We start from the raw sequence: 27,650 nt of genomic DNA on the forward strand, positions 1-27,650 counted from the left end.
AGTGTTTATAGTATTTTTTTCTTAAATATATTGTCTGTCTTATGAAAGATACTGAATAGGATCCGTCTCTACAGAATAAAATTATCTCTGTGTGTAAGAGAGGATGTGAACAGAATGGAATTTCAATGCAGTTAAGGTCTTGAACGTGGAATTTGAGTGTACATATTTGAAATTCTGAAATAAGTTTAAAACAAACCTATTCCTGGACTTAAAGAATTTTGTAACACAGAAAAGACATTGTAGAAGTAATTATGGGTTTTTTAGATATGCATTTGCATATAAAGGCAGAATGTACCTTTATTTTTTGTAAAGGGATGTGCTCTTAGTGACAGTCATCATGAATCAACCAAAATTGACTGGACAGACAGCACTGAATTTGCATCCCAGGGTGGTAGGGGATGGGAGACTAGTTACACAGGATTGTTACACTTTAGTTTCAGGTTACTCTGGGGACTTGACAACATTCCAGCAATGAATTAGACATAGTTGAGAACCACCTGAATCTTGGTAATCATCCAAGACAGCATTACAAATATAAATGCTGCCCACAACCTTCCTAGCGTTCCACATCTTGCAATTTTACCCTGCCCTTGCATGTTTAGGTTTATGGAAATTAGTGTGTCAGGCATGTCTTCAAGAAGCAGTGTTATTGGCTATTGGAGAAAAGGACTTTGCAAAGTGAAGATGGAGAGGTGAATCTGCTTACTAAGCTATAAGTAGATACTTGTCAAGCAAAGTAACTTCAAATAAAAATCAGGAAATCCAATGGAGTTTGTTTTCAGAATTTTGTAAACATTTTGTAAGGTTGTGGGTTTTTTTTAGATTATTGATTTCCTCTATAAAAGCAATTTTTTTTTAATAAGAGAACTTTTCTGTGTAAACAAAGTGGAGAGAGTAGAGAATGAAAAGCTATGTAAATGTATTAAAATCTGTGTTTTATTAAATCCATAACAAGTTTAATAATGATAGGTTAAACCTACGACAGATTTGTTATTTCTTTGTTATTTGTTACTTCTTGAGAAAGGTAGGTTTCTTCCACATGTCCACAAGCTTATATATTTTTGCCTTTAGTAAGAGACAGACAGAAAGCCGCAGCTTCTGTAACGCTCATATACAAGGGAAAACCAAGTTGCAAGGGATTTTAGTAGTTTTAGTGCTCTAGCAGTTGTCACCATCTTCCTTACAAGAGTGCAAGAGGAGCAACTGATGTGACATATAGCAGGTTTCAAAAAGCTTTGGGATATCTGTTTGCAGAAATAGACAGAAGTATATATGCAATAGTTGTTTCTTTCTCTTGAAATGATTGATTTAGGATAGGTTTTCACTAAATAAGCTAGAGGCTCCCAAGCTGTTTGGAGACTACTAGTGTACTGAGTACCATCTTGCACACAGAGGCCAACCTTGTGCTGAGCTGTGACTCTAGCTCTGAGCAGGAAGGTGTTACTGCTGCCCTACAGCCTGGTCAGGCATCTTCTGGAAACCTGAGATCCTGGTTGATCTGAAATTAGCTGTGGCAGGGGATCCTTTAAGAATTTTGGAAAAAGTAGTGAAAGTTCAAAAGGAAGGATGGATGAGTCAGCATTGTTGTTATGGTTTGAGAAAACCCATAACAATTTATTGTCATTTAGACAATTACTGTTATCACCCAATGACCCCCAGGAAAGGGGAATCGGGGAAAGCAAGGAAACACGAGGGCTGAAATATAAATAGATTTAATAGGATAAGACTAAATAATTAACAATAATACTAAAGAACCAGTATTGATCCCAACACTAATATAAGATATACAAGAATTATACTCAGCCAATTATATCAGCAGGAAGCTGTGCACTCCCAGCAGTGGACAGGAAATGTCGGACACTGCAAGTGCAATGGAAGGCCTCAGGGCCTCAGGGAAGGCCTCAGGGGTCTGGCACCGGCGCAAGGAGTTCTCTGGACCGCTGCCATCAAGGGAGAGAGAGAACTTCTTAGCGAACTTTCTAATTTATATCGAATGTGACGTTCATGGTATGAAATAATCCTGTTGGCCAGCCTGGGTCAAATGCCCAGGCCTCACTCCTCCTCCTCCCTGCACCTGGCAAGGCTTGAAAACACTGAGACCTTGAATCCCACATAGCCTAGCTGGCTATAAAGTAAATATTTTCATGAATCCAGACACTAGAGTCTTCTAAAAGTGGAGTTTTCCCCAGCATTAGAAGATAAATTAGTCCTGTGTCGCTCAACCGAGGACATTCTACCCCTTATTTCATACCATATATATATGTCACACTCAAGTTACTATTACATTTATCTTCTAATTTTATATATATATACACACACATATGAATATAATCCTCTGAAGTTATGAACTGTTCCTCTAAAAGGTCCATTGAATTTCTTTAGTCCATTACTGTGAGTTCCATCTATCATAATAGTCGTTTAGGGTAGAAACAAGTGATGTGGCATTCACTCGGTTGTCAGATCAGGACCAGGCCTCAATACAGGATGACAGACGGGTGGAGTTGGGTGCAGCAACATAATGTGTTGTGCTCATGGCTAGCATGTTCCCTGTCGCTGGACACCATTTGACGAAGCTGGCTCTGATTCCATTACCACTATGTTATCCTGAAAAACACTTATTGAACACTGTTAGTATTATGTAACAATTAACACCCTACCATTTAAATCAAGGATTCTCACCCAGAATCAGATCTCCTAAAGGTACACATCGGACCTCTCCATTCTCCTGCATCACCCACCAAGTAGGCCCTGGTCCTTCAGCAAAAGCAACCCCACGAGTGGGTCTGCCTTTACCTGAGGCCGGGGTAACCCAGACTGTTTTCCCCAACATATTCTTTACATGCACCACAGGGACCTTATCCCCTTCTACAGTAGGTAAAAGCTCTGCCTGAGCAGGACCAGCTCAGCTGACAGTTCCCCTGGTGTTGACTAACCAGGTGGCTTTTGCTAAATGCTCATCCCACTTTTTAAATGTTCCAGCACTCATCGCTTTCAGGGTAGTCTTCAGCAGTCCATTGCATTGTTCAACTTCCCCAGCGGCTGGTGCATGATAGGGGATGTGACATATCCACTCAATACCATGCTCTTTAGCCCAGGCACCTATAAGATTATTTTGGAAATGAGTTACATTGTCTGACTCAATTATCTGTGGAGTACCATGTCGCCACAAGACTTGTCTTTCAAGGCCTAAAATAGTGTTACGGGCAGTGGCATGAGACACAGCATATGTTTCTGAGGAGAAATAACTGGACTCCAGATGATCCAGTGTGAATCAACAGAAGCCGTTTATTAAGCACAGATCATCATCTTTTATACCCTGCGTTGTAGCCGTACACGCGACTCGCTTATTTCTGATTAGCTAGTTACACTGTCCACGCGCTGTGCATGCAGTTCATTCACACATCAGATTGGTTACAAGAATTCTCATAGTAAATTGCTTAGTCATTAGCACAACATGTTTTCTACCTTCTCAGTTCCCGTTTTTCCCATGTACTAATTCCATCTTCTACCACCTGTTTTGCTCTTAATCTAATCTCTCACAGTAGGGAGGCTGGCTCACATGGCCATTTTCTCTCAGACACATTCCTACAATACCCCCTTTTTCTTCTTGAGCCAGCCAGACCTTATGCATGGCATTTTCTATCATGTCAGTCACTTTGCGGAGAACACACGAGGCTACCATAATCAATAATAATATAACCAACAACAGCATGAGCCCTTGCTTTAGTAAGTCTGATAATCATCCCGTTATACCCCATGAGTTTAACCAATCATCGAAACCATTTTTGACCACTTTTAATTTGGACATGTTATCCTTCAGCTCCCGTAACTGCTTATGAATGGATGATGAGTGGTCGGAAAGGTTCATACAACACATACCTTCAAAATCTTCACATCCATGACCCTGAGCTAACAGCAAAAAATCAATAGCCGCTCGATTTTGCAACATAGCATGCCGAATGCTATCAACAAGCTAGATATGATTTCAGTTGTAAGGTTTATCTGTTTACTTGCCCAACACCCTATCTTATTCAATGTATTTAATGCCGTTGCTGTTCCTAGCGAGGGAAGAATACTTAGCCCTATTCTTTGTCCGAGATTCGAAAATGTTCTATGGTGGTCACAGGATGGAGTGAAGGTATGAACTGTTCTCTTGGCTCTGTGTTTACTGTGTGCTCTGCTCACTGGGTCTTTGGCCGTACGCAGGCCTCTGCTCGTAGATCTGCCACATCTCCCCCTTTTTTGTTTAACACCAGACCATTTATTAACATGGTCGCCATGACTTGTGCTTCTACTCGTTGTGACGCTCTTAGCAGGTTATATACTAAACACAATCAAAAACAGAATCAAAAAGAACCCTGCTAAGGCAATAAATACCCAGATTCCTAAATTTAGCCCAGAAAGCCAATTTCTTTGGATTTACCCACGAGAAATCCTTTTGTAATATTTCAAATACATTGCGGTTCATTAAGTCTTGAATCTTTAGTATTTGAGCTTTTAGCTGATCATGTAAAGGACGAATATTTTGTTGCAATGACATGTCAAAAGCAACTTGGAGATGGTGTTTAACCATTTCCCAGCCATGCAGCAACGTATTCCAGGGGAGAGATGTAACACAAAGTCTTCGAGAGTTGTACTCCCAATCACAATACAGAGAAAGACGTGTTTTTAATGCATTTTGCCGATTCCCTGTCCATATTACTGCTGTTTTATACCTTACTCGCGTTAAATTTACACAATAAGATTGATTACATTCTTGTATACTTGCATTTTGAGCCGAAGCAAACATACGGATGAGAAGTACAAATCATTACAGAATTTTCTTGCTCACAACTTCTATTTGTTGCAGTATTATCTGTGGTTAGCATGCACCCCGACTTAAGGTGCTTATAATACACCTTCGGTTGTTCAGGCCATTCAACAGTTCTTACGAAATGTCGCTCTACTGCTGTGGATGACAAAGACGACATGTTTAGAAAATTTAAAACATGAGTTGCTTTATACAATCACTCTTGAGGTGTCATACCTATGGGATTCCCCTTTTTTGTTTAGCAAGCATGGTTTTTAAAGTATGATGCATACGCTCCACAATTGCTTGCCCAGTCGGGGAATGAGGAATACTGGTGACATGTTTAATACCCCACATCTGTAAAAAAAAAGGCCTGTACTTTAGCGGACACATAAGCTGGTTCATTATCAGTTTTTATAGTTTTTGGTACTCCCATGACTGCAATGCATTGCAACCAATGTCGAATAACATCACGAGCCTTCTCTCCTGTATGAGCAGTAGCTACAACAAAGTGAGAAAACAAATCAACTGAAACATGTCCAAATTCCATAATGCGCGTAACATCGGATTGCCAAAGTTCATCAGGTGTAAGCCCTCGCAGGTTAACCCCTGCAAATGATGGCAGAGGAGCCAGCTGCTGACAATCAGCACAAGTTCACACAATATCATGTGCTTGTTGTTGTGTTAAAGAAAATTCCTTCCTCAATGCCTTTGCATTTTGATGAAAAAAATCATGCGACATTTTAGCTTGCTGCATAATGTTGGGAGTTGTTACCAACAGTGTGATAATCTGCAACTGTGTTTCCCTCAGTTAAAGGACCAAGTAAACAGCTATGAGAGTGTATGTGGACAATAAAATAAGGAAACTGTCTTTTTCATAAAAGCAACATTAATTGCAGTAAGAGACTAAATAACAATTGGTTCTCTACTTGTTTTATAAATGCTCCTTCAAGTCTCTGAACAATACCAGTAACATATTGAGATTCGGCCTACATTTAACAGTTCCTGTTGAAATAAGTCAAAAGCCTTTACTGTGTCCCTGAACCATCTACAAACACTGTACAGGTGCCATCAAGAGGCTTTGGCGCTAGCAGGATGCGCGGCTGTAAAGGAATTTGTGAAAGTGACTGTAATAGTCTGTGCTAGGGGAAAGAATAATTTATTTGCCCAATATAATGTACTAAGGCAATTTGTAGGTTAAGACTTTGTGATAACCAAGGGTCAAGGTCATCCTTTTTGATGGGGACACGTATGTGGCTTGGATCCATTCCAGAAAGCTGGTGACAGCACAAACGACCCTGGGAAAACAATTGCGGTAACATTTCAATCATCATAGTTACTGGTTTTTCAAAGGTATGTGGGAAAAATACCCACTCTAACGCAGTCAGGCTCTTTGCGAGTGCATCATCCCACTGTCCTAACAGGGCATAAAGTTGAAATTCTTGTAGGAAGGTGTTCAATGCGTCTTGCAGCAGTAGTAGACTATATCTTATCTGCACCGTGCTGTAATGCCTTCAGAGCTGTTGGGGTTAATGAACATAGAACTTATGGGGGGGAGGGGGCGGGCAGACACAGTGCTTCAGGGTATCCCCTGTATCTTCAAAGTGCGCTCATGTCTCTCTCCCCCTCGCTCATGTCTCTCTCCCCCTCTCTGACCCGAGACAGCCCCCCTATATCCTGCACTGGACTGAGTAGAAAAGTACAGGCCAGAGTCGCTGCACGCGTGGCCAGCGTATGCAGCGAGTCTCACCAAACTCATGATCCAGCTTTGCTAACAGCGGCTGTCTGATACGTGACTACATTGTTGTAATCCCTTCTTGTTATCTTCTTCTGTGAAGGTCGGGTTCTCATGGATACACACATAGTTTTTAGAGCAACATATTCTACAACTCGTACAAGGGTACGATGCAAAGCGGCATTTACAGCTGATCATATAATGCTTATTAAACACGGCAAACAGCATACTAAACATAACAGACAAATTCCTTCCACACAGGCAATGAGTATAATTTGCTTCAACCAACCCCACCCCCAAGTCCATCCAGCAAAGAGATTTCACCCAGTGGTCTCCACAAGTTGCTGGTTCGGTCGGTGCAGTTCCTGCAGCTGGGCATGGATGGATGTGGAGTGGTCACTTAGATTCATACAACACAGTCCTTTAAAATCTTGACAACCATGTCTGTGAGCTGAAAGCAAAAAATCAGTAGCAGTTCTGTTTTGCAGCGTCGCATATCGAATACTATCTACATCTAGCAATAACTCAGGAATAGCGGTACTAGTAGCATTGTTAAACTTATCCTTGGCAGCAAGAGAGTCCTTGTTATCACAAATCCTTGGCAGCAAAAGAGTCCTTGTTAGCAACAGCGCATGCGGACTCCCTGTTCTTGCTGGTACTGTGCTTTGATCTTCTTCCACAACAGGCCAAGATTCCCAAGCAGCTGGATAAGGTGTCTGTGAGTCCATTACAGGCTTATGTCATCCAAATGTTTTTCTTGCCAGCACCCGAGACTGAATAACAATTGGCGTGATGTATGTGTTTTCCAGCACCCAGGTGAGAGTCCCTTGAGTGTATTTACAATCCTCCTCGCCGATCTTCTGTTGCTTTCCCATATTCCACCCCCTTGCTCAAGATACCGCTTCTGCTGGGGTTCATTTTAGTCTCGCAGGGTATAACACAGAGCAATCTACTAAGGCATGCAATAACATAGACACATATAGGAAAAAACCAAAAAAACATATCTCTATGGTACTGCTTTGAATCAGGTGTCCTATTTCTCTTTTTCTGATGCTTTCTCGTAGTGCGTATGGCATACTTTTGTGCTAACGTGGCACATTTCCCATCTAATTGTTCCTGTTTGGGTTTTTTTTTCTTTTTTTCTTTTTCTCTTTTTCTCTTTTTTTTCTTTTTTTCTCTCTCTTTTTTTTTTTTCCATCACTTACGACTGACATAAAAGTCTGCCTTTGCAACAAGAGCTCAGTTTCTCATTTTTCCTTAAGTTTCTCATTTTCCTACAGAGCATCCTATAGACTTTGTCTCAACTCCTTTTCCCAATCAACCATGATCTTACAGGCAAACAACAAACAACCAGCGATACGCCCTGCACAGGCGAGCTGTTCCCGAGAGTGTAAACGTGTCGGCTGGTGAAAACTCCCCCAATATTTCAGGACTTCCATCGGTTCTACAGCCCATCCTGGTGTATCTACCTGGGGCACGCTCGCCTTACGTCTAAACATTGTGTATATACAAACTTCTTCACTTGACGGAGTGTCAGCCCTAGTCACGTACGAGAACAGTACCACACCGGGCAGAACACCTGCTCAAGGGGAGTCACCTAACGACACTGCACACAACAAAAAGCAAACAGTAGCACACATGCTGATCAGCAGGTATAAGCTGGCGCCCACACACACTTACACAGCAGACATACAAAACCAGCACTTCTATCTCAGGGAGACGACTGGGGAGGGGAGGGGGCGAGGCGGGCAATGGCAGGAGCAAACAGCTCCGGCTCTGTCCTTCTCTGCTGACATTCTGCCTCCTCCCTCGGCCTCAGGTGGAGCAGAGGGGATCAGCAGGGGATCGTCCCAGACCTTCGGACCTGGCCTGTTCGATCCCCCTCCCATGGGTTGTAACGCTGCAAAAACCCCGGCTGCCGTGGCTCGCTCCGCCTTCATATCTTGTAAGGTCGATAACACCAACCACCATGTCGTCGCCAACGGTGATGCCTCTTTGTCTCCTTTACTTATCACTTCCCACAGTTTTTTCCCAACAGCCTCCCATATTTCTGGTTTAAAAGCTGTCTGGGGCTCTGGTGCGAATCCGTTCTCTCTGCACCAGGTTAACCACCTTCGGAGCATACGCTCATCGTATTTCACCCCTCTCTTAGAGAGGATATGCAGGAGAAGTCTTAATACAGCCCCTTCTTCTTTTGTTACTTGTTGCCCCATCTCCTGCCCCGGCTGCTCACCTCTCTCTGGGTGTCTGTGGCCACATCGTCTGTTTCCTCTATTCCGGATTGCCGCCCAATCCGCCCAGTCTCAGTCCAGCTGAGCTGTCCTCCAGCCGGTGGATTCTCCTTCTGGGTCTTCCTCCCCTCGCATTCCGTTGCTCAAGCCAAGCGCCGATCGGTATCACGTCGGGGTCATCATCTGAGGAGAAATAACTGGACTCCAGACAATCCAATGTGAATCAACAGAAGCCGTTTATTAAGCACAGATCATCATCTTTTATACCCTGTGTTGTAGCTGTACACGCCACTCGCTTATTTCTGATTAGCTAGTTACACTGTCCACGCACTGTCCATGCAGTTCATTCACACATCAGATTGGTTACAAGAATTCACATAGTAAATTGCTTAGTCATTAGCACAACATGTTTTCTACCTTCTCAGTTCCCGTTTTTCCCATGTACTAATTCCATCTTCTACCACCTGTTTTGCCCTTAATCTAATCTCTCACAGTAGGGAGGCTGGCTCACATGGCCATTTTCTCTCAGATACATTCCTACATGTTTCCAGCCATCCGGTGGTTGCTTCCACCATTGGAAACACATAGTGTTTTCCCTGGTGGGTTTGTGGAAGGGAGATATCGTCATTTTACCAAACCTCCCCATACTTATATTTCAGCCACCGTTCTCTGTACCACAAAGGTTTTGATTGTTTGGCTTGCTTAATTTCAGCACATGTTTCACATTCATGGATGACCTGTGAAATGGTGTCCATAGTCACATCCACCCCTTGGTCACGAGACCATATATATGTTGCATCTCTTCCTTGATGACCTGAAGTGTCATGGGCCCACCAAGCTAAAAGCAGTTCACCCTTAAGTTGCCAGTCCAAGTCTACTTGGGACACTTTAATCTTATCAGCCTGATCCACCTGCTGATTGTTTTGTTGTTCCTCAGTGGCCTGAGTCTTGGGTATATGGGCATCTAATCAGTCAGCAGCCCAGATGGGTTTACCTCTGCGCTGCCAGTTGCTCTTCTTCCATTGCTTTAACTGCCCCCACAAGGCACGTGCTGCCATCCATGAGTTGGTATAAACATAAAGCACCGGCCACTTTTCTCTCTCAGCAATATCTAAAGCCAAGTGGATGGCTTTCACTTCTGCAAACTGACTTGACTCACCCACTCCTTCAGTCACTTCTGCGACTCGTTCAGTAGGACTCCACACAGCAGCTTTCCACCTTTGCTGGTTTCCTACAATACGACAAGATCCATCAGTGAACACCGCATATTGCCTCTCATTTTCCGATAATTGATTATATGTCGGGGCCTCCTCAGCCTGGCACCACCCTCTCCTCTGGGGACCCTCTGAAATCTGTGTCTTGCGGCCAATCCATGATCACCTCCAGAATTTCTGGACGATTGGGGTTCCCTATTTGAGCTTGCTGAGTAATTAGTGCTACCCACTTACTCCACGTAGCATCAGTCACGTGATGTGTGGAAGGAGACTTCCCTTTAAACATCCAGTTCAACGCTGGCAACTGGGGTGCCAGGAGGAGCTGTGCTTCAGTACCGATTACTTACGAAGCAGCTCGAACTCCTTCATATGCTGCTAATATCTCTTTCTCAGTGGTAGTATAGCGAGCCTCTGATCCTCTATATGCTCGACTCCAAAACCCTAGGGGTTGGCCTCAAGTCTCTCCAGGTGCTCTTTGCCAGAGACTCCAGGTAGGGCCATTCTCCCCTGCTGCAGTGTACAGCACATTTTTTACATCTTGTCCTGTCCAGACTGGCCCAAGGGCTACTGTGTGAACAATCTCCTGTTTAATTTGCTCAAAGGCTGATTGTTGCTCAGGGCCCCATTTTAAATCATTCTTCTTTCTAGTCACTTCATAGAGAGGTTTCACAATCTGACTATAACCTGGAATGTGCATTCTCCAGAAACCCACAACGCCTAAGAAGGCTTGTGTTTCCTTTTTGTTAGTAGGTGGGGACATAGCTGTTATTTTGTTAATCCCACCCATTGGGATCTGGCGACGACCATCTTGCCACTTATTTCCTAAGAACTGGATCTCCTGTGCAGGTCCCTTGACCTTACCTCATTTGATGGCAAAACCAGCTTCCAGAAGGATTTGAATTACCTTCTCCCCCTTCTCAAAAACTTCCTCTGCTGTATTACCCCACACAATGGTGGCATCAATGTATTGCAGGTGTTCTGGAGCTTCACCCTGTTCCAGTGCAGTCTGGACCAGTCCATGGCAAATGGTGGGGCTGTGTTTCCACCCCTGGGGCAGTCGATTCCAGGTGTACTGGACACCCCTCCAAGTGAAAGCAAACTGTGGCCTGCACTCTGCTGCTAAAGGAATAGAGAAAAAGGCATTAGCCATGTCAATGGTAGCATACCACTGGGCTGCCTTGGACTCCAGTTCATGCTGCAGTTCTAGCATGTCTGGCACAGCAGCACTCAGTGGTGGTGTGACTTGATTCAAGCCATGATAGTCTACTGTCAATCTCCATTCCCCATTAGATTTTCGCACAGGCCATATAGGGCTGTTAAAGGGTGAGTGAGTCTTACTGATCACCCCTTGGATTTCCAGCTGACAGAACAACTTCTGGATAGGGAGCAAAGAATCTTGCTTAGTGCGATATTGTTGCCTGTGCACCGTTGTAGTAGCAATGGGCACATTTAGTTCCTTGACCCTCAACAGCCCCACAATAGAAGGGTCCTCTGACAGGCCAGGCAAAGTAGACAGTTGCACAACTTCCTCCATCTCTACCATCGCTATACCAAACACCTACCAGTAACCCCTCAGGTCCTTAAAACACCCTTTCCTGAGGTAATCTATGCCAAGAATGCATGGAGCATCTGGTCCAGTCACAATGGGGTGCTTCTCCCATTTATTCCCAGTTAGGCTCACTTCAGCCTCCAATACAGTCAGCTCTTGAGATCCCCCTGTCACTCCAGCAATAGTGACGGATTCTTCCCCTCTATGATTTGATGGCAATAGGGTACACTGTGCACCAGCGTCCACCAAGGCCCTATACTTTTGTGGTTCTGATGTGCCAGGCCATCGAATCCACACAGTCCAATAAACTCGATTATCCCTCTCCTCCGCCTGGCTGGAGGCAGGGCCCTTCTATTTTCCTCTAGAGGGCCCGTCACTTCCATCTGTGACAGCTGCATATCGTAAATCAGGCTCCGAAGCCCATCTGTGCCTACTGGGGAACCGTTCTCTAGAAACTGGAGCAGCACTTCTCCTGGAAGAAGCCCTCCCCCTTTGGGGTGTTTTACTCCACAACTCACATACATATGTCTGTAAAGCCAAAGTAGGTTTTCCATCCCAATTCCTCGTGTTTTCTCCTTGATCACGCAGGGTAGTCCACAGGATGTGTTGTCGTGTGCTTTGTTTCTCTTGAATGGGTTTGGTAGGGAAGCGTTTGTCCCCAGCTGAGACATTGGCCTTGCCAAATGAGTTCTTTAGCGCTGAGACACTGGCCTGTGGGGCAGAAAGAAGATTATGTGCATAATGCTGCATTCGAGCATCCATCTCACCCACCGTCGGTGTCTCATTGTCTCTCCAGCACAATAATGCCAATACATTAGCATATGCTGCTGGTGCACTCAGTACCCACTTGAGCCAAATGGGTCTGGTAATTTTGAGTGCATCTGGATCTAATGATGTCTGCAGGTCGTCCAAATCGGTGAAAATAATCTCCCACACAGCTGTTTCCCTCAGATTCTTAACACCTCTCTCAATAGTTGTCCACTTGGATGGGCAATACATGATAGCGTCCCTAAAGGGCTACCTGCTCCTCACGCTTAACAGGAGTCGCCTCCAGAGGGTGAGGGATTGTGGTGGTGGTCTTCCAAGAGCCTTGTCAATACCTGATTCTCTAGCCAATGGTCCCAGCCGCTTGGCTTCTCTACCATCTAAGTCCAAACTATTGGTTCCAGTATCCCAGCATCAGAGCAGTCAAGTAATCACTTGCTCGCCTTCCTGATGGCTGTAATCCTTATGTATGTCTCGTAGCTCACTTAGGGATAATGATCAAGTAGTCTCCTCTGTTACTGCATTGCCTGATGTCCCTGGTTGACCATCGCTCTCTGCTGCTATTGCACGTTTCCTCTTATGTATAGGGTTGACTGATACTGGCACAGATTGAGTCTGTAGGTCAGCTGCATCATCCATCACCAAGGTCAGAGTAGATTTAGTACTCGTTGCAGCTGTGGGTCTTGTCCTGAGAGCCAGCAGGGTCTGGATAAGATCAGGGTCTGTAGGGAGGGCTGGCAAGGTCTGTACGGACGTGATGTCTATCACCGGGGTTGGCAGTCTGCACAGATACAGTGTTTGTTGCAGGGACCGGCGAGGTCTGCACAGGCATGTCAGTCGCCGGGGTCAACAGGGTCTGCACAGATACAGAGGTTGTCGTGGGGACCGGTGGAGTCTGCACGGGCACAATGTCTGCTGCAGGGGCCTGCGGGGTCTGCACAGGAGCAATGTCTGTCGGGGGGGCCGGCAGGGTCTCTACTAGATGTTTCCCACTACCGCCTATGGAAAAGACCAAGCCCGCAAAACTTAACAACATAAGCACGATGATCAAAACATTCCGAGGGTATTCCAAACTCTCAAAAACTGTTACTATTAACGCCACCGGAACATACAAATCCTCAAGAGCTATCCCCCCCCCCCCCGCTAAATGGCCTGTAATATAACCCAAGGTGTAATTATGCACAATGTCCAAGAGAGGGCTCCCGCCGTCCCAAGGTGAGTCCGACCACAGCGATCCGCGAGATGCCATTACCTAAGTTACAAAAACCGGAACGATTACAAAAGACCCGATAACATAATAGCAAAATACCGTCACACAAGATAACAAGGCGATGTTTTTAACTCCGCATTTAGAAACTATAACCTGCCCTAAATCAATGAGAAACGGCAATGAACTCTCCCACTGCTCCCATAGCTGCCAACATATGCCTACACAGAGATACCAGAGAACTCCATCTACAGCCCTTTGAAACAACTCCAACAGATCCATAATGATTGTTCTACAAATTCGATCAAATCTGTTTAAAACTCCAACCCTTCAGAACTCTCAAGGCATAAGGTTCTCCCAGCACTATTTGAATTAAGTGCAAACTATCACATTAAGTGCCAAGTTTGTTAAAATACCACGCTGGGTGCCAAACTTTGTTAAAATACCACATTGTGCACCAAATTCATTAAAATATCACATTGGGCACCAAATTTGTTATGGTTTGAGAAAACCAATAACAATTTATTGTCATTTAGACAATTACTGTTATCACCCAATGACCCCTCACCACCTGGAAAGGGGAATCGGGGAAAGCAAGGAAACATGAGGGCTGAAATATAAATAGATTTAATAGGATAAGACTAAATAATTAACATTAATAATACTAAAGAACCAGTATTGATCCCGATACTAATATAAGATATACAAGAATTATACTCAGCCAATTATATCAGTAGGAAGCTGTGCACTCCCAGCAGTGGACAGGAAATGTCAGACACTGCGAGTGCAATGGCTTCGGGAGGAAGGGAAGGCCTCAGGGGTCCGGCACTGGGGCAAGGAGTTCTCTGGACTGCTGCCATCAAGGGAGAGAGAGCACTTTGCAGCAAACTTGCTAATTTATATCGAATGTGACGTTCATGGTATGAAATAATCCTGTTGGCCAGCCTGGGTCAAATGCCCAGGCCTTGCTCCTCCTCATCCCTGCACCTGGCAAGGCTTGAAAACACCGAGACCTTGAATCCCACATAGCCTAGCTGGCTATAAAGTAAATATTTTCATGAATTCAGACACTAGAGTCTTTCAGAAATGGAGCTTTCCCCAGCATTAGAAGATAAATTAGTCCTGTGTCGCTCAACCCAGGACAATTGTGCAGTGAATTGATTGGGCTTGAATACACTGCTTGCATTTAATAATGAAAAATGCTGCTTTTAATTCAGAAGGTATGCAGAAATCTAAATTAAAGCAAATTTTATAAATGTATAAGAATACAGACTGTGACTGATAGTTTAAGTTTTCAGTTTAATCTTTTACAAACATTTTTACATAATCTTTGGGAGAGTTGTGGTGTGTATTCTTGAGCTCTGAAAATATTTTGATTGCTATGTTTGATCCATATTGGCTGGAAGGACAGTTGTAGCAGAGGCCTGAGTGGAAGAACAGACAAAAGCTGCTCTTTTTATGGTGGTGCTGCTTTCAGGCAGGTCCTAATAGCTGCTTGCCCAGAAGTTGAGACTAGTATGAATAGATTAGCTGAGGGAGGAATCTACATAATTAAGGTTGCTTTTGTATTCGTGCAAACTGAGCCTGTATGTTTGCTTCTGTCCCCTCTATACATGTAAGGGTACAGAGAGGGAAGGGTGCACAGCAGGCTGTAGTTTCATTTGTCTTGCAGCAAGAGGGCTTTTTGGTGTGGCATGCTCTGCCTGTTTGGATAGATTTATTTTTTTTCCTCACATTTCCCATAAACTGAGAGATCCATCTGTAGACCCTTTCCTTAGGGGACATCACCTATATGGCTTCCATGGGTCTCATTTGTTAGTGATTTTCTTTCTCTGTGCTTTTTAGGAATTGAGCTAATACTCTTTGTTTGGCAAGCATTTAAAACGTTTCTGTGTGAGAAGAGGTGGAACTTGATTTGGAGGCACTGCCACTGCTGTCTAGCACTAAGGGTTTGAATAACTGAAGTTTGGGCGTTCTACTTTTAGCGTTTGATTGTGAAGAAAAATACGACTACATAACTAGAGTATGAACAGCAGAGCAAGCCCCCATCTACAGTAGGGCTGAAACAGCAGCGTACTGGGGTGTCAGCTCTGGGATCCATTGCAGTGAAGGCTTCTGCCAGCAGCGGATGCAACAATTTTCTGTAAATCTGGAGTTGCCAGTATTTCTGAGTGAAAAATCTGAGGGAGCTGAAGATCATGGGAGTTAAAGATCAGGTGAAATTCCTTACTTTAGCTGTGCTATGTGATCCAGAACTGAGGTTGATTACCTTCAGACTTATGGCCGTTGACTGGAAATCCCTATATGACCTTTTTGGTATCCTCTTTGGGCATGTGCTGCAGCTGCTCTGGGATCCTGATTAAACACCACTTTGTAGATTAGGCTGATTAGTTGGTGAGTTTTTGCCAAGGAGAGTTATAAATGGTGAATGCTTTCTGCTTTTGTCTCAGTCCAGACAAGAATATTAGATTCCTCTTCCTTACCCTACTGCCAAATTTTCCTCCTTTTTTTTTTTTTTTTAAAGTATTGTTTTTGGTAGAAACTGGCCAGTGAATTTAAAAGTGCCTGAAATTTGGGGAAATGGGGAGGAAGAAACAGACAAGTAAATACTAAATGCTATTATGCAAATTTCACTTCTGTGGAAAACTACACTACAAAAAGAAAGAACTTTGCTCTCAATTCAGTTTGTGGATGTGGTGGTTAGAATTCAAGATTACCAGCAAATTGCATTTTCTCCTGTTGTGCTCTGCAAATGGTCATAGTCCACAAATGTGATGACTTGTGGTTTTTTTGTGAAACAGTAAACGTGATCTGTAAATCAGCTACAGCACTGAAATGGGTTGGGGGTGATGGTTGTTATCAAGAACCTGTTCACATGATGCTTCTCAAGTAAAGTGGGATAAGGCTGCAACAGACTAGATAAGTCCCAAGAAATCACATAATCACATAATCACAGAATCTTAGTGGTTGGAAGGGACCTCTGAGATCATCGAGTCCAACCACATTAAAAAAAAAAAAAACCACACAAAAAAAGAAGAAAAAGAAAAAAAAAAAAACACCCGCCTACTAAACTCCACACCCACAACCCCACACATAACACCCCACCACAAACAATAATCTTGGGCACTAGAGCATGCCCTGAAGAGCCATGTCTACATGTTTCTTAAATACCTCCAGGGATGGTGACTCCACCACCTCCCTGGGCAGGCTGTTCCAGTGCCTGACCACTCTTTCAGTAAAGTAATTCTTCCTAATATCTAATCTAAACCTCCCCTGTCGCAGCTTCATACCATTTCCTCTGGTCCTGTTGTTATTCCCTTGGGAGAAGAGGCCAACCCCTGCCTCTCTCCAACCTCCTTTCAGGTAGTTGTAGAGGGCAATGAGGTCTCCCCTCAGCCTCCTCTTCTCCAAACTAAACATGCCCAGCTCCCTCAGCCTCTCCTCATGTGACTTGGTCTCCAGACCCCTCACCAGCCTGGTAGCTCTCCTCTGGACATGCTCCAGCACCTCAGTGTCCCTCTTGTACAGAGGGGCCCAGAACTGAACACAGTACTCGAGGTGAGGCCTCACCAGTGCCGAGTACAGAGGCACGATGACTTCCCTGCTCCTGGCCTTCTTGGCCCCCTGGGCACACTGCTGGCTCATGTTAAGCTGGCTGTCCACTAACACTCCCAGGTCCTTTTCTGCCGGGCAGCGTTCGAGCCACTCTTCCCCAAGCCTGTAGCGTTGCCCGGGGTTGTTGTGACCAAAATGCAGGACCCAGCACTTGGCCTTATTAAACCTCATACCATTGGCCTTGGCCCATCGATCCAGCCTGTCCAGGTCCCTCTGTAGAGCCTTCCTACCCTTAAGCAGATCAACACTCCCACCTAGTTTGGTGTCATCCGCAAACTTACTGAGGGTGCATTCAATCCCCTTGTCTAGATCATCAATAAAGATATTGAACAAGACTGGCCCCAAAACTGAGCCCTGGGGGACACCACTGGTGACCGGCCGCCAACCAGATTTTGCTCCATTAATCCCAACTCGCTGGGCACGGCCATCCAGCCAGTTTTTTATCCAGCGGAGGGTACACTTGTCTATGCCATGATTCTCCAGTTTCTCCAGGAGAATGCCGTGGGGGACGGTGTCGAATGCCTTACCAAAGTCCAGGTAGACAACATCCACAGCCTTCCCCTCATCGAGAAAGCGGGTCACATGGTCATAGAAAGAGATCAAGTTGGTCAGGCAGTGTTGGAGTGGGAGAGGGACCCGGAGTAACGATGGAGTCTCAATATGAGTATGATCGTTCTCCCTTTATTCAAGTTTTCACAGAGTATATATAGACAGGCAATAAGAGCACGTGCTAGCAGCAGCTATATGATTGGCTTACGGTCTCTGTTCACACACTGTCCATGCAGTTCATTCACAGATCAGATTGGTTACAAGAATTCACATAGTAAATTACTTGGTCATTAGCACAACATGTTTTCTACCTTCTCAGTTCCCGTTTTTCCCATGTACTAATTCCATCTTCTACCACCTGTTTTGCTCTTAATCTAATCTCTCACAGTAGGGAGGCTGGCTCACATGGCCATTTTCTCTCAGACACATTCCTACAATCCCCCCTTTTTCTTCTTGAGCCAGCCAGACCTTATGCATGGCATTTTCTGTCATGTCAGTCACTTTGCGGAGAACACACGAGGGTACCATAATCAATAATAATATAACCAACAATAGCATGAGCCCTTGCTTTAGTAAGTCTGATAACCATCCCGTTATACCCCATGAGTTTAACCAATCATCGAAACCATTTTTGACCGCTTTTAATTTGGACATGTTATCCTTGTTGTGACGCTCTTAGCAGGTTATATACTAAACACAATTAAAAACAGAATCAAAAAGAACCCTGCTAAGGCAATAAATACCCAGATTCCTAAATTTAGCCCAGAAAGCCAATTTCTTTGGATTTACCCACGAGAAATCCTTTTGTAATATTTCAAATACATTGCGGTTGCTGATAGCACAAGCGACCCTGGAAAAACAATCGTGGTAACATTTCGATCATCATAGTTACTGGTTTTGAAAAGGTATGTGGCAAAAATACCCACTCTAACGCAGTCAGGCTCTTTGCGAGTGCATCATCCCACTGTCCTATCAGGGCATAAAGTTGAAATTCTTGTAGGAAGGTGTTCAATGCGTCTTGCAGCAGTAGTAGACTATATCTTATCTTGCAACATGCTGTAATGCCTTCAGAGGTGTTGGGGTTAATGAACATAGAACTTATGGGGGGGGCGGGGGCAGACACAGTGCTTCAGGGCATCCCCTGTACCTTCAAAGTGTGCTCACGTCTCTCTCCCCCTCTCTGACCCGAGACAGCCCCCTTATATCCTGCACTGGATTGACTGGAGAAGTACAGGCTAGAGTCGCTGCATGCATGGCCAGTGCACGCAGCGAGTCCCACCAGACTCTCCTGCGCTGGATCGAGTAGAAAAGTACAGGCTAGAGTCGCTGCACGCGTGGCCAGCGTATGCAGCGAGTCTCACCAAACTCATGATCCAGCTTTGCTAACAGCGGCTGTCTGATACGTGACTACATTGTTGTAATCCCTTCTTGTTATCTTCTTCTGTGAAGGTCGGGTTCTCATGGATACACACATAGTTTTTAGAGCAACATATTCTACAACTCGTACAAGGGTACGATGCAAAGCGGCATTTACAGCTGATCATATAATGCTTATTAAACACGGCAAACAGCATACTAAACATAACAGACAAATTCCTTCCACACAGGCAATGAGTATAATTTGCTTCAACCAACCCCACCCCCAAGTCCATCCAGCAAAGAGATTTCACCCAGTGGTCTCCACAAGTTGCTGGTTCGGTCGGTGCAGTTCCTGCAGCTGGGCATGGATGGATGTGGAGTGGTCACTTAGATTCATACAACACAGTCCTTTAAAATCTTGACAACCATGTCTGTGAGCTGAAAGCAAAAAATCAGTAGCAGTTCTGTTTTGCAGCATCGCATATCGAATACTATCTACATCTAGCAATAACTCAGGAATAGCGGTACTAGTAGCATTGTTAAACTTATCCTTGGCAGCAAGAGAGTCCTTGTTATCACGAATCCTTGGCAGCAAAAGAGTCCTTGTTAGCAAGAGCGCATGCGGACTCCCTGTTCTTGCTGGTACTGTGCTTTGATCTTCCTCAACAACAGGCCAAGATTCCCAAGCAGCTGGATAAGGTGTCTGTGAGTCCATCACAGGCTTATGTCATCCAAATGTTTTTCTTGCCAGCACCCGAGACTGAATAACAATTGGTGTGATGTATGTGTTTTCCAGCACCCAGGTGAGAGTCCCTTGAGTGTATTTACAGTCCTCCTCGCCGATCTTCTGTTGCTTTCCCATATTCCACCCCCTTGCTCAAGAGACTGCTTCTGCTGGGGTTCATTTTAGTCTCGCAGGGTATAACACAGAGCAATCTACTAAGGCATGCAATAACACAGACACATATAGGAAAAAACCAAAAACATATCTCTCTGGTACTGCTTTGAATCAGGTGTCCTATTTCTCTTTTTCTGATGCTTTCTCGTAGTGCGTATGGCATACTTTTGTGCTAACGTGGCACATTTCCCATCTAATTGTTCCTGTTTGGTTTCTTTTTGGTTTTTCTTGGTCTTTTTTTTTCCCCTCTTTTTTTTCCTCTTTTTTGTTTTTTTCTTTTTGTCGTGGTTTAGCCTCAGATGGCAACAAAGAACCACATGCCGCTCGCACGTGCCTTCCTAATACAGGAAGGATCGTAAGAAAAGGCAAGACTCTTGGGTTGGGACAAAGGGCAGTTTAACAGAACAGCAAAGGGAACATGCAAACAACAACAACAACAACAACAACAACAACAACAACAACAACAACAACAACAACAACAACAACAACAACAACAACAACAACAACAACAACAACAACAACAACAACAACAACAACAACAACAACAACAACAACAACAACGAATATACAAACGCGATTACAGAACCACCGCTCGCCGACCGGCCGGACCCAGGGACGCCCCAGCCCGCTTTTAAGCAGCAACTTCCTGCCCCCTCCCCCGGCAGCTCAGGGTGGGCGTGGCTCACATGGCATGGAATACCAGGAAAAGTTAACCCTATCCCCACCGGAACCAGGACACTTTTTTTTCCTTTTTTTTCTTTTTTTTTTTGTTTTTTTTTTTTCCCATCACTTACGACTGACATAAAGTCTGCCTTTGCAACAAGAGCTCAGTTTCTCATTTTTTCCTTAAGTTTCTCATTTTCCTACACAGCATCCTATAGATTTTGGCTCAACTCCTTTTCCCAATCAACCATGATCTTATAGACAAACAACAAACAACCAGCGATACGCCCTGCATGGGCGAGCCGTTCCCGAGAGTGTAAACGTGTCGGCTCATGAAAACTCCCCCAATATTCCAGGACTTCCATCAGTTCTACAGCCCATCCTGGTGTATCTGCCTGGGGCACGCTCGCCTTACGTCTAAACATTGTGTATATACAAACTTCTTCACTTGACAGAGTGTCAGCCCTAGTTGCATACCAGAACAGTACCACACCGGGCAGAACACCTGCTCAAGGGGAGTCACCTAACGACACTGCACACAACAAAAAGCAAACAGTAGCACACATGCTGATCAGCAGGTATAAGCTGGCGCCTGCACACACTTACACAGCAGACATACAAAACCAGCACTTCTATCTCAGGGAGACAACTGGGGAGGGGAGGGGGCGAGGCGGGCAATGGCAGGAGCAAACAGCTCCGGCTCTGTCCTCCTCTGCTGACATTCTGCCTCCTCCATCGGCCTCAGGTGGAGCAGAGGGGATCAGCAGGGGATCGTCCCAGACCTTCGGACCTGGCCTGTTCGATCCCCCTCCCGTGGGTTGTAATGCTGCAAAAGCCCCGGCTGCCGTGGCTCACTCCGCCTTCATATCTTGTAAGGTCGATAACACCAACCACCATGTCGTCGCTAACGGTGATGCCTCTTTGTCTCCTTTACTTATCACTTCCCACAGTTTATTCCCAACAGCCTCCCGTATTTCTGGTTTAAAAGCTGTCTGAGGCTCTGGTGCGAATCCGTTCTCTCTGCACCAGGTTAACAACCTTCGGAGCATACGCTCATCGTATTTCACCCCTCTCTTAGAGAGGATATGCAGGAGAAGTCTTAATACAGCCCCTTCTTCTTTTGTTACTTGTTGCCCCATCTCCTGCCCCGGCTTAATCAGTTTGAGCAACAGTTTCGCTGGTGTTTCAATCCCTCTCTTAGAGAGGATCCCAGCGAGTAGCGTGGCCGCAGCTTCTGTTTCCATAGCTGCGCCTGGGAGGTGAGGAGCGACCTCACGCCGTTGTCTGCTCCCGCTGATGCGCCCAAGCAGCACGTCTCCCAGCCGAAGTTTCCCACTCCCCTCCTCTAGCTGCTTACCGCAGTCTCGGAGAACTCAGTCGCACTGAACCATCCTCTGCTACCAGATGTCGGAGTGGGAGACGGACCCGGAGTAACGATGGAGTCTCAATATGAGTATGGTCGTTCTCCCTTTATTCAAGTTTTCACAGAGTATATAGAGACAGGCAATAAGAGCACGCGCTAGCGGCAGCTATATGATTGGCTTACGGTCTCTGTTCACACACTGCCCATGCAGTTCATTCACACATCAGATGATTGGTTACAAGAATCCACATAGTAAATTGCTTAGTCATTAGCACAACATGTTTTCTACCTTCTCAGTTCCCGTTTTTCCCATGTACTAATTCCATCTTCTACCACCTGTTTTGCTCTTAATCTAATCTCTCACAGTAGGGAGGCTGGCTCACGTGATCATTTTCTCTCAGACACATTCCTACAAGGCAGGACCTCCCTTTCATAAACCCGTGCTGGCTGGCCCTGATCCCTTGGCTGCCCTGCACTTGCCATGAGAGCTCACTCAGGATGAGTGAGTGTATCTGTTCACTCATCTGAGTGAATCTGTAGCACTGTCTTCCTTTTCTACAGTCCTTGACTATCAGTGTATAAAAGGAATCAGTAAAAGACTCAAAAGGAAAATGGGGTTTAGAAAGGAATGTGTATCTCGGTTTACATTTGATCAGATGCCTGTGGGGGGTGGGGTGGGGATGGCTATCAAATGGATTAATTAGCATAGTCTTACAAAAGGAGTGTGGAAAGATGTGGTCACAGAGATCCTTGAGATTTGTTGAGCTTTATTAACAGTGGAAGAACAGAGAAAGAATAGCTCCTCTTATAAAGTGCTCTTTACAGCCCTTTTTCCTTCTCTCATCTTTCTCCAGTGTCTCTCTGCCTTCTCTCTTTCTTACTTGCTTTTTAAATTTGCTTTCTTGGTGAGAGAACTGAAAGAATACTAATCCAACAGTATCTGCATGTTTCTAGCATGCAGGAGGGATATAGTTGAGGAAAAGTGAGTGTCTGAAAGTTGTTGTATAGACTGTTAGTAAATGCAACTTCCTGTCATCTGGTAGAGAGGAGCAGTGTCCTAATTTATTTTTTTTTATCTTCTGAATCTGTACTTCAAACATTAGGTGTATTTCTGTCGTGTTTTGGCCAAATTGGCCAATGGCTGGCGACAGATGCTCTCTCCCCACCTCTCGCACAAGGAGAGGAGGAGGAGAGACAAAGAGATTTACAAGTTTAGAAGGAACTAAACTACTTTAATGAAATATTAATAACAAAATAAGAAGGAAATAATGAAATAGATACAGTATATATACAAAACCGTATTAAGCTCCCAGGATGATGTCACCGGCAGGCACTGGGGAAGTCCCAGGCTGAACTCAGCAACAGGTGGAAACTGAATTCCAGAGCTGGAGTCAGGAACACACGGATCGGGATCAAAGGCAGATGAACAGACAGGGTCCTCCTCAGATGTCGGCCATTGAAGAAAAGAGACTGACCCTTTGATCCCTCAGCTTTTATACTGAGCATGGGGCAGATGGGATGGAATACCCCTGTTGGTCAGTTTTGGGTCACCTGTCCTGTCTGCTCCTCCCCGCAGGTGGGACCCCTCTAGGCTTTTCCGCTTCCGACCCTCCAATGGGGCAACTAATGAAATTAGCTGACCTTGGTTGTTATAGCAATAAGTATAGGCAAGAGCCTCTCTGCATACCATTCCTTGGCATAAACTCTAAACATTGGTGTTATCACTCTGAGAACGAACCGTTTTCTGCACAACATGCTGTTAATTTCAGAGAGTTAGAGGAGGCCTAGCTAAGAAGTAAAATTACTGAACAAAAAGTTGGTTCTGTTTTACCTCAAACCAGGACAATTTCATGCTGTCATTTCCAATTTACTGCTCTTTTGAATGATGGCTGCTGCTTATCTGTACTGAAGCATTGAGTGAGGTTGGTAAAGACTGTATACTGTAACAAACCTGGCTCTAAGAACAAGCAAAATTAAATTGATGGGCTCCTTAATTGTTAGCTTTCTCATCAGTTGCATTTCTGTTGTTAATTTTTTGTTAAAACTGGTGCTGCCTCTTGCCCAAGGCATAGTCAAAGAAGAGACGATTGTAGAGTCCTCTGATTATATACAAAAGCATGCTGATTTAACATGTCTGTATTTGGATAGCTAATATTTTATTTGGGTATTCTTTTGAGAGTAAGTTTATATTGACATTCTTCTCTTTAGCAGATGTGCTGTGTGTCTTATTTTCTAGGTAGTTATTACAGACTTAAGTCTTCTGTGTTTCAATAAATTCTTGACACAGGCAGTGGAAACTAACATTAATATTAAAAACACGAGCTTTAACACGTTGGACCAGAGCAATCTTTCATCTAAGGACCAAGCCAAGGCCCAGTAGTATAACCATATTTCAGAACAACTAAGCTTAGAGAATCTCTGTGATTCACACAGCAAAACTAATGGCACAAAATTAATCTGAAACACAACTCTGACTCCAAGGAAGAGCTTAGCAGCAGTTTACTCTGATTATTGTAGACACTTATTTTAAGAAGGCAAAGTTATATCATCAGCAATAAAGGGGTCTTGATGTACTTTTTAGACAATGAAAGACCACTTCATACAAATTGTTCCATAGCTTCATCTATATAGGCCTCTTATGTGCTAGATTTTTCTGCATCTGCCATGGTTCAGGATTCTGTGTCATGTTAGATGCTTTCTGTCTGCATGTTTGAATATTCTTGTTTGGTGAAAGAGGCTTCTTGCTACAACTGGAATTAAGATTATGCATATTTAAATTTCTTGGAAATGCGTTTCTCTTAATACAAAGACTATATGACAGCAATAGCTAAAGTATATTTTTAGTCTTTCTATGGTACTTTTCTAATCTTTCTTTAAACCTACCTTTGGACTTGAAAAATATCACTGCTGCTTTCCAGAAATGAAGCTTTATTACATTGGAAGTATTATCTTTTTAGTTTTGATTCTGAATTGTGTGATAGTGAATTGAATCAGTAACCCCTGCCTTCTCCTGCTTTGACCCTGATCACAGCCCCAGTAAAATTTACATAGCTAAAGCCATATATATAAAGCTATTTATTTATTTACACGTGTGCATATACATGCACACACATGGTAGTAAACCAGAAGCGTCAGAAATCTTGGCCTATATTACAGTTGATGATTCAATTCCTCCTGGCCCCTTCTGCTTCTATGTCTTATCGTCCTTGAGTTCAACAAGCTATTTCCCAAAAAGATCCATGATGCTTAAAGATATTTAAACACCTGGATTAACTGTGTGGCTTAGTGTGCTTTTCTTGCCTTTCACCTCTCAATAACAGAGTACAACACCTGGTATGAATCAAAAGTAAGAGTTTCAACCATTTGGTATGACAAACAGGTTCCTAAAAGAAAAGAAAGACCTAAAAGGCTACTTTGGCAGAATTGGAGTTTCTACTCAAGTTGAATTTATAGAAAAGTCAGCATAGTGGCTTTCCCCCCTCAACATCATCAATTGACTTAATGTGAAAATATGTATTTTGTGGCTACTTTTCTTGTCAGGTGATATTGTCACCTCTCATGTCACACTATACCAGTTCAGTCTTGTTACTGCATAAATATAGAAAGAACCAAACTCTAAGCTAGCATCAGAAATTGTGTAATTTCTTATGTAAGTAAAAACATTCAGTTGATGCCCCACCATGTTTTTTTTCTGCCTTGGTATTCTCAGAACACACATGTAGAGAGACAAAACCAAGTTCCACCTACCAATCTGAATTAGAAGACACACTGTCCTTGTCTTTCTCTCTGCAGCTGGACTGTAAGAGAGTTAATGTTGCTTGGAGCAGCATGAAATTTCTCTCACTAGACTAAAAGAGAGTATGCACAGAGCATAGTTCCTTCTTAGTGATTTTGTTCGCTGGGTTCAGGCTGCCCTCTCCACACACCTGATAAAGCACTCTAGAAGCAGACACAATTGCATGCAGTAATTGAAAGACAAATGGCTAAGATTTGTTACCTGAAAAAACAGTTGTTTTAAACTAACTTTGTTTTACTAGTATATGAGTTTTTCTTGAAAAAAATAGTGTATTCTTAGTCCAAGTGGAAAGAATGAGTATGACTGTTTGTTATACTTAAGATGAGTTTATTTAAAACAAAAACACCTGTCAGTATAAGAACAATGTAGTGGTACATCGCAAAAGCAAATGCAGATGTGATAACCATGGTTTTATTTGGTTTTATCATATAGTAAAGATTGAGGTGAAAGTCTTGAGCAGCAGAATGGTTTCTTACTGACATGGTGAATACCTATCTTCTGTTTTCAAGGTCTGTTTTGTCAGTTTCTGACAAATACAAATTTTGGCAGATATGTGGGTTGCAGATTCACTCTGGCATTTTTAGAGATAACCTTAGAAGATGAGGACTTTCCTTATTGTTTTAATGTTCAGACATACATGTGTCTGCAGCATTTTTTTTTCCTTCTCTACACATAATTGGAAGATAACACCAAGCATATGTCACATTTTGGAAGATTTGTTCAGAACCATGAATGCTGTAAACCTACTTTAGGATTTGAAGCCTTACCACTTAACCTGGATGTCATATAAGCCATGCATTTGACAAACAAATCCTGTTGGAAACTTTTTTCTACCATGTGTATGAATGCCTTTTTGGAAAAAAAGAAAAAAATAGACTGAGGGCCTGATCTTAAGTACATTAAAAAGTACAAGTACTTTAATATTTGGTAATGAGCAGTGGGAAATGTTAGTGCACTGTGTGTCTATAATGCTGTTTGAGCTGCCTGCTAAGTGGCAGTATGAAATGCTTTAGGAATAAATAGTAAAATAATTGATATCGTGTAAGAGTGGTTTTTTTAATGAAAATTGTATCTAAAATGAAATAACAGAGAACCAGTTGACTAGTTGCTAAATTAATGTTTCCCTACCTCTCCCTGTATCTTTCAGGCATACAGGAGTTTCCAGAAAATATAAAAAATTGTAAAGTCTTGGCAGTTGTTGAGGCCAGTGTAAATCCAATTTCAAAGTAAGTTTGTCATTTTTGTCATGTTTTGTATTTTATGCAAACACTGCTGAGTCTCAAACATGCCCCAGACAACTTTTCGTGAGCCAGCTTTTGGAGACAAGGAGTACAGTTACCTGAGAATCTTCATTAATGTCATTGCGCTGCGATACAGTATAGCTATGTCAGTAAAATATTTTGCACAAGTTAATAGGCTATGTGAGCAATCCTACATTACATACCATGTGGCTTTCTCAGCTTTAGGTCTATCACTTCTGTGTGAAGTTAGAAAAATGCGCAGAGAGTTTTGTTTCTTAATAACAATAATTAATTTTACTCTAAAGCCTGTATTACTGTTTTTTTCCAAACTCAGCTTATATGAGTAGATTTCCCTGTCACCTTCTATAGTGACAAAATTAATTTGCTGGAAGTAGCACTGCCAGAGATATAAACTTTGTGTGAGGTAACTCTTCTGGAGGAAGAAAAGGTGTTGCATAGGTTTTAATTTATCTTCTCTAATGAATGCCTCCTCTACATTAGGTGTCAGGAGATCACAAATACATAGCAAGACTACATTTGTTGTTTATAGTTTTTATTACCTGTAGATATTGTCCTCAATGCTTAAAATTAGTTTCAAAATTATTTTTATAGTGAACAGGTATCTAGTGCAATTTTGTAGAAATTCTGGTAACACCTTATTTTAATGTTATCAATA

At 43.4% G+C, this 27,650-nt stretch overlaps 1 protein-coding gene across 12 annotated transcripts in view; it reads left to right on the forward strand.

Annotated features, from left to right (window-relative positions):
- LOC141735600 (erbin-like) overlaps window positions 1-27,650 on the forward strand; it is a 169,147-nt gene that overhangs the window by 76,319 nt on the left and 65,178 nt on the right. For 11 of the 12 annotated variants that reach the window (XM_074568635.1, XM_074568634.1, XM_074568636.1 and 8 more), the window contains one exon: window positions 26,881-26,959. In XM_074568635.1, the coding sequence (XP_074424736.1) occupies window positions 26,881-26,959 (79 nt within the window). Of the gene's footprint in view, window positions 1-19,714; window positions 19,817-26,880; window positions 26,960-27,650 lie in introns of those variants that run through there. The other variant, XM_074568643.1, reaches the window with a different exon arrangement.

Source organism: Larus michahellis, chromosome W, assembly GCF_964199755.1.
Source record: "Larus michahellis chromosome W, bLarMic1.1, whole genome shotgun sequence".
Taxonomy (NCBI): domain Eukaryota; kingdom Metazoa; phylum Chordata; class Aves; order Charadriiformes; family Laridae; genus Larus; species Larus michahellis.